This window comes from Belonocnema kinseyi, chromosome 5, assembly GCF_010883055.1.
Source record: "Belonocnema kinseyi isolate 2016_QV_RU_SX_M_011 chromosome 5, B_treatae_v1, whole genome shotgun sequence".
Classification (NCBI taxonomy): domain Eukaryota; kingdom Metazoa; phylum Arthropoda; class Insecta; order Hymenoptera; family Cynipidae; genus Belonocnema; species Belonocnema kinseyi.
In genome coordinates this window covers 94476614-94489183 of record NC_046661.1, presented here as the reverse complement: position 1 = coordinate 94489183, position 12570 = coordinate 94476614, and the positions used below count along the sequence as shown (strand labels likewise).

The 12570-nt window shown below is 22.6% G+C and overlaps 1 protein-coding gene across 1 annotated transcript in view; it reads right to left on the bottom strand.

Moving 5' to 3' along the window:
- Positions 1 to 6222: 6222 nt before the first annotated feature.
- The window catches only part of LOC117172685 (claspin-like), a 42709-nt gene continuing 36361 nt past the window's right edge, over positions 6223 to 12570 (bottom strand). Inside the window, exons 9-10 of the mRNA XM_033360823.1 lie at positions 6761 to 6955; positions 6223 to 6460 (exon numbers count right to left, since the gene is read on the bottom strand). Of these exons, the coding sequence (XP_033216714.1) occupies positions 6359 to 6460; positions 6761 to 6955 (297 nt within the window). The 3' untranslated portion in view covers positions 6223 to 6358. The remainder of the gene's footprint in view (positions 6461 to 6760; positions 6956 to 12570) is intronic.

The following is a 12570-nucleotide window of genomic DNA, read 5'->3' as shown; positions in this document are numbered from 1 at the left end:
ACAAAAAAAATGATTTTTTTCATGACAAATATTATAGTAGACTTTTTAATTAAAAAGAATAAAAATTGAACCTTTAAAGATCAATTTTTAACCAAAAAGATATAACTTTTTAACAAAATAGTTGAATTTTCAACAAAATAATGAAATTTTCCACTGAATAATATAATTTTTAATCAAAAGAGATGAATTAATTCTGAACCCAAAATAGATTGGTATAGACATTTTAATACAAAAAAAAAACTTTCAGTAAAAAATGATAAATTTTCAATAAAATGATGACTTTTTAACAAAATAGTTTAATCTTCAATAAAATTATTAATTTTTAAACAAATAGTAGAATTCGAAACCGAATCAGATGGTTTCTGACCTGGAAATATAATAGTAAACTTTTCAATTAAAAAGAATTAACTTTAAACCATAAATAATGAATTTTCACCGAAAAAATATACTTTTCCACTAAAAGATGGATTTTTTATTTAAAAAAAGACGAATATACAACAAAACCAGTTGAATTTTCGACCAAAAGGATGACTTTTTAGGAAAATAGTTGAATTTTTAACAAAATAATTAAATTTTCAACCAAATAGTAAAAGATGAATTTCTAAATCCAAAGAATGGTTTTTTTATATATAAAAAAGACAAATGTTCAAGAAAAAAAATTTTATTTTAGACAAACGAAGATTTTTTTACAAAATAATGAAATTTTCCATCCAAAAGTAGAACTCGTAACAAAAATAAATGTTTACTGGATCAAAACTATAATAGTAGACTTTTTCATTAAGAAGAATACAAATTTAACCCCTTAAATATTAATTTTCAACCAAAAAGAGATTACTTTTTAACAAAAAAGTTCAATTGCAAAAGAAACATATTATAGTGGTTGTTCTTGGCTTTATTTGCAGGAATTCTGCACATTAAGTAGACCTTTCAATAACACCAAACAAAATTAACATTCAACCATAAAAGATGAATCTTCAACCAAAAAAATATGAATTTTTAACAAAATAGTTGAATTTTCAACAGGATAATTAATTTTTCCACTAAATAATATAATTTTAATCAAAAGAGATTAATTAATTATGAACCAAAAATACATTAGTAGACTTTTCAATAACAAAAATTAACTTTCAACCACAAAATATAAATTTTCAACCAGAAAATCCGCCCGCTTTGCGGGCACATTCTCGTAGCGCGCTGCGTGCGCGACTCGCACATTTGAGCGCGCCCAGGGCGCGCGACTGTTGGTTCTCGCGCTTCACGCTCAATATTGCGTTTGTTTATTAAATTTGTTTTTAAAAATCTTAAATTTATCAACTCATCATGAATGTTGTCGAATTTATTATGAAGATCTAAATTAGAAGTCTGACATCGAAACAAAACAGAATTTTTTTATAATTGTTATTTTGTAATTGTAATTGGTAAAAAATTATAAATTTTGCTGAAGTTTTAATGAAGCTTATAATTTAAAAAGTTGACATGGAAAAAAAACGAAATTTTCTGTCGACAAATTCCTGATTAATGCATTTGTTGATTAAATTTGTTTAAAGAAACCATAAAATTTAACAACTTATTATAAATATTACTGAAATTCTAGTAAAGTTCCCAACTGAAAAGACTGGCATTAAAAAACCGAATTTTTCTGCCGATAAATGCCCGAATAATGCATTTGTTTATTAAATTTGTTTACAAAATAATAAGATTAATCAACAAAATAATAAATTTTCGGATTTAACAAAATTTACATCGAAAGCAACGAATATTTCTGTCGAAAAATGCCTGATTACTGCATTTGTACATTAACTTTATTTATAATATAAACAATTATAATCATAAGAGAAATTTTTTTATATAATATTGTTTCCATATAACAATTGTTTCCATTTCTTGCAATATAACTTCAAAAAACGTATATTTATGGAAAATCGTAGAAAAAATTTGTTTAACAAATAATTTCTGTAAAAAAAATTCTTTGTAAATTTTCTAATATTGGAATATCCTTAACAAATGTTACACTATGCAACTAAAGCGATTCTAAATCAAAAATATAATAGTAGACTTTTAAATTTAGAAGAATTAAATTTTAAACTTTAGACATTAATTTTCAAACAAAAAGATATAATTTTTTAACAAAATAGTTTAGTTTCAACAAAATAATGAAATTTCCTACTGAATAATGTCATTTTCAATCAGAAGAGCTAAATTAATTCTAAACTGAAATTATAATAGTAAACTTTTCAGTTAAAAAGAATTAACTTTCAACCACAAATAATAAATTTTCAACGAAAAAAGGTGCAGGGTGACCGTTTTAATCGACGAAATAAATTCCCGGTCATTTCCAGGTTTTTTTCCGTATTGCAAACAGTTTTCACGGTCAATGATATTTAAAAAATGGAACACTAAAGTTAAAAAATTTTCCACTTGAGGTAATAAAAACTGAGCTGCAAATGAAAGCCCTCAAAGTGAAACTGTTAAATTTTGAACTTTTAAAAGTGAAATTTAAAAGTTTTTAATTACAAAATGTTGTATTCAAGTGCTCAATAATGTACGCGTATAAAATTAAAGGTACTAACATTTTTCACTATAAAAAATATAAATCCAAGTTATAATTTGCAATGCTCTAAATTAAAAAATCAATCAATGAACTTTAAAATTTTCAAAATTATATAATTTTAAGGAATTTTAAGCTGAAAACATTAAATATTGAAAAATTGAAAAAATGTTAACTGAACACTTCTTAAATTAGAAATTCATTTTTTTTTTTAATAATTTAAACATCCTTTGAGAGCTTCAAAATTTTATTTCAAAATCTTGAGAAATCTAGAAGATGTTTTAAATTTGTTTTAAATTTAAATTTCTGTCAAAATTAATTGATTTTTTTCTACAATTTTCAGAGAATTCTGCAAATTTTAGAACATTTCACGATTTGGATGTATAAATAACAATTCAACATTTATTATTTGTAGACGAAATTTGAGTAATTTTAAAAGATATCTAGAAGTTTTAGAAATATTCAAACTTAATGTAAAAATTGAAATGATAGCTTATTATAAAACAAAATGTAGATTTTCGCAGAGTTTGAACAAAAAAATTAGATTCTTTTCAAGAATTGTGAAAGGCTTCAGAAAAATAAAAACATTTTCTTAAGATTTATAGGAAAACTAAAAATAACTTTTCATTTTGAAAAATTATTTTAAGAGAATATTTAAATAGTTTTTCAAAGATTTAAACAAAATTTTCAAAAAAGATTCTAGAACATTTTAAGAAAATTTTCTAAAATTTGCATGTTAATTTTCTATCTTTTTAAAACTCCTAAATATCTTTAAAAATTAATGAAATTTTTTCTGCAAATGTTCATTTGTAAATTATACATTAAAAACTTTAAAATTTCACTTACAAATTAAGCATTTTGCAAATACAACAATTAATATTTTAACGTTCAAGGATTAAAGGCTCTTAAAAATTTTAACGATTCCAGGTTTTCTATGTCAAACAATTCAGTTAAAATTCTTTACTTTTAATATTTCGTTTCAATTTACTTGTATTAAATAAAAATTCAAATATTGGTAAATGTTCAATTATTAATCTTTTTTGTTTTTAATTAAAAATTTCAAATTGAATGGGTTTAAAATTGAATATTTTAGACTGAAACAATATTTTAAATGTAATAAACCGTTTAACTTTTTGACGTTAAAATCTGAAAATTCTTCAATTTTGAACTGGTTTAAAAACGTTTTGTCAAATCATTTTTGTTCACTTTTTATTATTTAAGTGCAGATAAATTTAAAAAATTTTATTTATTTATTAAATAAAAATGTTTTTTATCCAAAATTTTCAACATCAAAGGCTTTTATTTTTTATTTGTTCAAGTCTAAGAAAGCATTAAAAAAATTTTTTAATTAAAAAATTTAAGCTTAAAAATACAAATTTTTAAAGTAAAAAAATTTTGAATTACGCTTTGTAAGCTAAATAATAGCGTAATAATAACGTAATCCGATTCAGCGGCAACAACAAAAGAAGTTAAGTTTTCGACCAAAATGATTACTTTTTAGGAAAATAGTTCAATTTTTAACAAACTAATTAAGCTTTCAACCAAACAATAGAATTTGTGAACAAAAGTTATGGTTTCTGGACTCTTCAGTTTAAAAAAAAAATTAATTTAACCCTTAAAGATTAATTTTCAACCAAAAGGATATGATTTTTTAGCAAAATAGTTTATTTGCAATAAGAACATTTTATTATGGTTGTTCTTGCGTTTATTTTCAGGAATGCTGCACATTAAGTAGACTTTTAAAATCACAACAAAAATAACTTTCGACTATAAAAGATAAATTTTCAACCAAAAAAATGACTATTTAACAAAATAATTGAATTTTCAACAGGATAATTATTTTTCAACAAAATAGCAGAATTCTTAACCGAAAAAGATGAATTATGAACCGCAACTATAATAGCAGATTTTCAATGAAAAATCATTAACTTTCAACCATAAAAAATGTATTTTTAACTACAAAAGATGAATTTTCAATCTGAAAGGACGGATTTTCTATGCTTTCTACACAAAAAGGAAATTTTTCAACAAAGCAGTTGAATTTCCGATCGAAAAAAGATGACGTTTTAAGAAAATTAGTGGAATTTTCAACAAAATAATTACATTTTTCACCAAACAGAATTTTCGAGTAAGCGAAAAGATTTTGGAATCCAAAATACATCAGTAGATTTTTTAAATAAAAAAAATCAACTTTGAACCAAAAATATAACATTTTCGATTTTTTAATCACATATGAAAATTCCCGGTTTTTTTCCGGTTCGAAAAAATTTTCAAGGTCAATGAAATAAAAAATTCTAACTCTAAAGTGAAAAATGTGCCCATTTAAGTAATAAAAATGCAGTTACAAATCATTTTAAGCAGTTTTAAGCTAAAAATATTAAAAATTAAACGATTAAATTTTTTTATAAGCTTAAAAATTCTTAAATTTAAATTTGAAATATTTTCATTTTAAATAATTTTAAAATCCTTAAAAAGCTTCAAAATTTTATTTCAAAATCTTGAAGCATCCACATTATTTTTTACGTTCACTCCAATTCTTAATTATTTTGGAAATTCTTTATCAACTCCTAAACATCTTCTAAAATTATTCGAATTCTTCCTCATTTTTTTTATATCCGGCAAAATAAAAAATTTTCCAGATTCATTTTTCAGAATTTTGGAAATCTTTTTAAATTTCTTAAAATTAATTTTTTAAAACAAAAAGTCATTTTCAATTTTTCTAGGAATTTTAAGAAAATATTTTTTACTATTTTAAAGCCTTTCATAATCCTTAAAAAAATTATTTAAATCATTTAAAATTTTTAATTAATTTTGCTTCTTTTCAAACCTTCTAAATATCACTTTAACTTACTTGATTTTTTTAGGATTTATAGGTCTTCAATATTTATAATGTATCAAATTTAACAATTTTACTAGTAAATTAATTTTTTATTGGAACCATTAAAATTTTGAAGTTCACAGTTGACTTTCTTCTTTAATTTTGAATATTTGATTTGTAATTGCTGATTTTACATGAACAATGAAATATTTCTAAACATTAGGCAATTTTTATTTTGCTCAATTAAAAAATTTCAAAATTTAAATTTTCCAATTATGAACTAAAACAATATTTTAAATTTAGTAAAAGCCTTTGATTATGAATATATATTATTTTGAAACATTTAAAAATCATTACAATTTATATTCACATTTGATCAACTGAAAAGGTTTTTTTATCAAAAATTATAGATTTTAAACGCTTCTACTTTTTATGCTTTAAAACTGCATTTTAAAATTCTTGAAATAAACAAATTTAAGTTTAAAATTAAAAATTTCAAAATAGAAAATTTGTAAGTGAAATATTTTAGAATTAGGCATTGTAAACTGAATGATATAATTGAAAAAGGTAAAAATTCAACTGATTATTTAAAAAACTGTTGAAATCAAACTTAGGGAGATTTTGTTTTTTCTAAAAACTTGTAAAGTTCCGGATTTAAAAATAAATTCACTGTCATTTTCCGGTTTCCCGTTCCAGCGTCCATCTTAAATTTTTAAATAAATGAAATGCTTTCTGGTCCAAAAATATAATACTTACACATACTTATATAATACGAAACCTGAAAATTCTTAGACAAACAGTAGATATAAATAAAATAATTAAAACTTAATGTAGAAAATATGGCCTTTTCATTTCATATATTACAAGAAATTGAAAATTATAATGTCCGGTAACAATTAACAGCTTTTAGAAACTAGTTCTATATTTACAGTATTTTTGGCTCTAATACTATTTAAAATTTAGGTCTGTCAGAATATTTCCCACCTTAAAAATTAGGCACTAAACAATCTTTTTCCGGCGGACCGATCTTCGTCGACTTTCAACTTCTTTGCAGACTTTGGAGTGGAATCAGAGGTGGATGTCCTTTTTCGTGACTATAAAGGGGAAAAAAATGTTTCTGAACTTGAAAAAGGTAAGGGAAGGTAAGGTAATTTAAATAAATAATTAATTATTAAAAAAGTAAACATTTCTGAACTGTTATTAAAAATATAGAATTAAATCAAGATAAATTATTTAATATATTTATATATCAGTAAATAAAAGAAAAAAATCCTAATTTTATCAATTAAGAAATAAAAATAAGATATTAATAAATTTATTTATTAAATTTAATATGAAAATAATATTAATGAAGATTTAAGACTTTAATTAAAAAGCAAGGTATTTTTTCTTACCTTTTTATTCGACGTTGAAACATCTTCATCAGTCTTCATTTCTTCGGCATCTTTAACGGAGGGACTCAAGTGTTCAAAAACAAATCTCCTCCCATTTACAGGAGCCCGAACTACCTTGTCTTTTTCATCTATTATTGATGCTATTCGAGCCAAGGTCTCCTCTCCTCGAGCAAGAAATGAACCTCGCATTGCGTACTGAACAAAAAATTCATAGATTTCAAAATTGAATAACCGGCCATTTTTCGGTTACAAACTTCGCGAGCCAAAATTCTCTCAAAACAAGAGAAATAGAGTGATTTTTCACGAAGTTAAGGGGATAAATATTTTTAAATAAAATTAATTTAAACAAAAAAAAAATAATTTTCAACCAAACATGGAATAGTTACATTTTCAGAAAAAAAAATCAACTAAAATTCTGAATCTTCAAAAAAAAGAGATGGATTTAAAACAAAAATAGTTTTCAACCAAATCGTTGACTTTGCAAGACAAAAGGACTAATTTAAACAAAAATCTTGAACTTTCGATAAAAAAAGACGAATCTGCAGAAAAATAGTTGAGTTTTTTAACCAAATGGTTGAATATTTACGCCAGGGAAGAAAATTGTGTACAAAAAAATGGAATTTTATACAAAAATGTTAATTTTTAACCAAACAGTTGAATTTTCTAACAAAATAGTTAAATTTTTAAGCTAAAAAGTCGGATTTTCATCCAAAAATTGTTGAATTTTTAAAAACGTAATTTAATTCTGAAGCTAAAAAGTCGAATTTTCAATAAAAACGTTCATTTTTCAAGCAAGAGCGATGATATTTCTACCAAAGGAGATGAATATTTACGCCAGGGAAGAACATTTTCGACAAAACAATTAAATTTTAAACAAAAATGTTAATTTTGAACCAAATACTTTAATTTTCTAACAAAATAGTTAAATTTTTAAGCCAAAAACTCGAATTTTCAAACAAAAATGGTTGAATTTTTAATAACGTAATTTAATTTTTAAGCTAAAAAGTCGAATTTTCAACCAAAAATTGTTGTATTTTTAAAAAATAATAATATTTTTGAGCCAAAAAGTCGAATTTTCAACTAAATGGTCAAATTGTCAAAAAGGAAAAAGAATTTTTAATACATTAGTTGAATTTTTAACCGAAATAATTGAATGCTGAACACCAAAAAAAAAAGAATTTTCAAAGAAGCAATTGAATTTTTAACATAATAATATGAACTTTCTACAAAAGTTAATTTTCAATGAAACGGTTAAATTTTCAACTTGAAAATAAAAATTTTTAACGGAAAGAATCATTTTCAAATAAATAGTTCAATTCCTGAACAAAAAATATCAACTTTCACCAAAAAAGTTCATTTCCAGACAAATAGTTGAATTTTCTACGAAACAAAATACTTGATGCTTCAGCCCAAAAAGACTAGTTTTCTTAAAAACAGTTGAATTTTTTATCCGAAAATAAGATTTTTCAACAGAAAAGTTAATTTAGAAGTAAATAGTTAAATTTTGTACTAAATTATTGATTTTCCAAGCCAAAAACATTTTCTACAAAAAAAACTGGAATTTTCTACAAAAAAAAGTGCATTTTCAACTAAGAAAGATTATATTTCTACCAAAAAAGACGAATTTTAAAATAAGTGGTAAAATTTTCAGAAAAAAAAGAATTTTTGATAAAACATTTGAATTTTCAACCAAAATAGTTGAATGTTGAACTAAAACAAAAATATTTGTCAGAAACAATTGAATTTAAACACAATAATATAAACTTTCTAGAAAATCGATTTTTCAATAAAACAGTTGAATTTTCACCTAAACTGGTACAATGCTTAAGCGAAACTTTCAACTTGAAAATAAAATTTTTAACATAAAAAATAATTTTCAAATAAATAGTTCAATTCTTGAACAAAAAATATGAATTTTCACCACAAAAAGTTAATTTCCAGTCAAATATTTGAATTTTCTACCAAACAAAATAGTTGAATCTTTAACCCAAAAAACTTAATTTTTTCAGGTAAACAGTTAAATTTTCTATCACGCAGTTAAACTTTTAACCACAAGGGTGAATTTTCTACAATACGATTGAATTTTCAAATTAAAAATATAAAATTTCAACAAAAAAGTTAATTTTTAACGAAATGTTAAATTTTCAAAAAATGTTTCGGAAAGCAGATGAATTTTCGTGATAAAAATAAGAATTTCCTACACAAACATTAAATTTTTATTCCAGAAAAAGAATTTTCATTAGAAAAGTTCATTTTCAAACAAGTTCAATTCTTGAACGAAACATATAAGTTTTCACCAAAAAAGTTAATTTCCAAAAAATAGTTGAATTTTTTATACAACAGTTAAATTTTGAACCCGAATACAGGAATTTTAAATAACAAATAATAATTTTCAAGTAAACAGTTAAATTTTCTACGAAATTGTTAAACTTCCAAGCCAAAAAGACGAATTTTCTACAAAAAATTAAGTTTTTAATTTGAAAATATGAAGTTTTGACAAACAAGATCAATTTCAAACAAATAGTTGAATTCTTGAACAAAAAGTATGTATTCTCAACAAAAATGTTCATTTTCAATCAAAAAGATAAATTTTCTACAAAACGATTGAATTTTTCACTTAAAAAATATGAAATTTTAACAAAAAAGTTAATTTTTAAGAAAATGTGGAATTTTTAACTAAAAAAAAATTGCAGGATAGTAGGTAAATTTTCAAGCTAAAAATACTAACTTTCTACAAAACAACTGAATTTTCATTCCCCAAAAAAGAGTTTTCAATATAAGAGTTCATTTTCAAACAAGCAGTTCAATTCTTGACCAAAAAATATAAATTTTCAGCAAAAAAGTTGATCTTTAACCAAATAGTTAAATTTTCTATACAACAGTTAAAATGTTAACCCAAAAATAATTTTCAATAAAAAAATAATCATTTTCAAGTAAATAGTTAGATTTTCGACGAAATTTTGAAATTCTCAAACCAAAAAAACGAATTTTCTACAAAAAAAAATCAATTTTTAACTTGAAAATAAGAATTAAAAAAAAGATCAATTTCAACCAAACAGTGGAATTTTCTACCAAAATATTTGATTTTTTGTATCAAATTAGTTGAATTAGAAAACAAAAATTAAACGAAATAGTTTAAATTTTCATGCCAAAAAAGCGATTTTTTCAGAATACAGATAAATTTTCAACAAAAATGTTAATATTCACCAAAGTAGTTTAATTTTCGATACAAAAATTATCATTTTTAACAACCAAAAAACGAAAAAAAAAAGATGAATTTTCTACAAAACGATTGAATTTTCTACTTTAAAATATGAATTTTCAATGAAATGTTGAATTTTCAACTGAAAGAAAAAACAGGAAAACATATGAATTTTTAAGCAAAAAATTCCAATTTTCTTTAAAGCAGTTGAATTTTCATTACGAAAATAAGAATTTCCAACAGAAAAGTTAATTTTTAAACAAAAAGTTCAATTCTTGTGAAAAAAATATAAATTTTCACCAAAAAATCCATTTTCAACCAAATAGTTTAATTTTAATAAAGCAGTTTGAAAACAGTTGAATTTTTAACCGAAAAAGAAGAATTTTTAATAAAAAATTAATAATTTTAAAGTAAATAGTTAAATTTTCTACGAACTTTTTGAAACGTTCTAACAAAAAAGACGAATTTTCTACCAAAAATGCAGTTTATAACTTGAAAATTTAAAATTTGAACAAAAAAGTTAAATTTCAACCAAACAGTACAATTTTCTATAAAAAAATATTAATTTTCCACAAAAATGTTCATTTTCAATCAAACAGGTGAATTTTCTACTAAAACAGTTAATTTTTTGCCAAAATACTTGAATTATAAAAAAATGTTTTTTACCAAATAGTTTAAATGTTCATGTTAGAAAGACAACTTTTTTAGAAGATTAAATTTTTAACAAAAAAGTTAATTTTCGCCAAAGTAGATCATTTTTGGATTTAAAAAATGTGCATTTTCAACCGACAAATATAATTTTTACCCAATAGATGAATTTTCTACAAAACGATTGAATTTTCAACAAAAAATTTACTTTTGAACAGAAATGTTTACTGTTAAACAAACAGTTCAATTCATGATCAAAAATAAAAATGTTGACAAAAAATTTTAATTTTTAACCAAAAAGTTGAATTTTCTATACAACAGTTGAACTTTCGGCCCGAAAATAAGAACGTTAAGCCAAAAAGTTAATTTTCAAGTGAATGGTTAATTTTTCTACGAAATTGTTTATCTTTCAAATTAAAAAGACCAATTTTCTACATAACAATTCAATTTTTAATTTGAAAATATGAATTTTCAACAGAAAAGGTTCATTTTTAAACAAACAGTTTAATTTTTGACAAAAAAATATTAATTTTAACGAAAACAGTTAATTTTCAACCAAATAGTTAAATTTTCAATCCGAAAATAAGAAAATTTAGCAAAAAAGTTAATTTTCATGTGATTAGTTAAATTTGCCACGAAATTGTTTAACTTTTAAGTCTAAAAAACGATTTTTCTAAAAATCATTGCAATTTTTAACTTGAAAATATGAATTTTGAAATAGAAAATTTCACTTTCAAAAAAATGGTTGAATTCTTCAGCAAACACTATGAATGTTCAATTGTTCAGCAAAAAAGTTCATTTTTAACGAAACATTCGAATTTTCTACTAAAATAGTTGAATTTTTTAACAAAATAGTTGAATTAGCAACAAAAAATCATTTTTAACCAAATAGTTTAAATTTTCATGCCAGAATGACGACTTTTTTTTAAACTGAATTTTCAACAAAAAAGTTAATTTTCACCAGAGTAGTTCCATTTCCGATTTAAAAAATGTGCATTAAAACCAAACAATCTAATTTTCAGCCAAATAGTTCAATTTTCTACAAAGATAGTTGAATTTTCTAGCCGAAAAGAAAAAATTTTTAGAGTACAGTTGACTTTTCACCCCTAAAATAAAAATCTCATAAAAAAAGTTTATTTCACAGCAAATAGTTGAATTTTCGACCATACGGTTAAACTTTTAAGTCGAAAAGATGAATTTTCTATAAAACAATTGAATTGTCGACAAAAAAAAGTCACTTTTTAACGAAATGTTGAATTCTCAACTCAAAACAATTATTTTCATGAAAATACATTAATTTTCAAGCTCAAAATACGAATTTAAAAAAAAAAAAAAACAATTGAATTTTCATTCCGAAAATAAAATTTTTCAACCCAAAAGTTTATTTTTAAACAAACAGTTCAATTCATGATCAAAAAATGAAAAATTTCGCCAAAAATATTAATTTTTAACCAAATAGTTGAATTTTCTATAAAACAGTTAAATTTTAACTCACAAACATTAATTTCAAGAAAATACATTGATTTTCAAAACCAAAATAAGAATTTTTTTACAAAACAATTGAATTTTCATTCAGAAAATAAGAAAATTTAGCAAGAAAGTTAATTTTCAAGTAATTAGTTAAACTTTCTACGAAATTGTTTAACTTTCAAGTCCAAAAGACGAATTTTCTACAAATCAATACAACTTTTAACTTGAAAATATGAATTTCAAGAAAATACATTAATTTTCAAGCCCAAAATACGATTTTTTTACAAAACAATTGATTTTTCATTCCAAAAATAACATTTTTCAACAGAAAACTTTATTTTTAACCAAATAGTTCAATTCTTGATAAAAAAAATAAAAATGTTGACCAAAAATATTAATTTTTAACCAAATAGTTGAATTTTCTATAAAACAGTTGAATTTTCAACTCAAAAACATTAATTTCAAGAAAATACATTGATTTTCACGACCA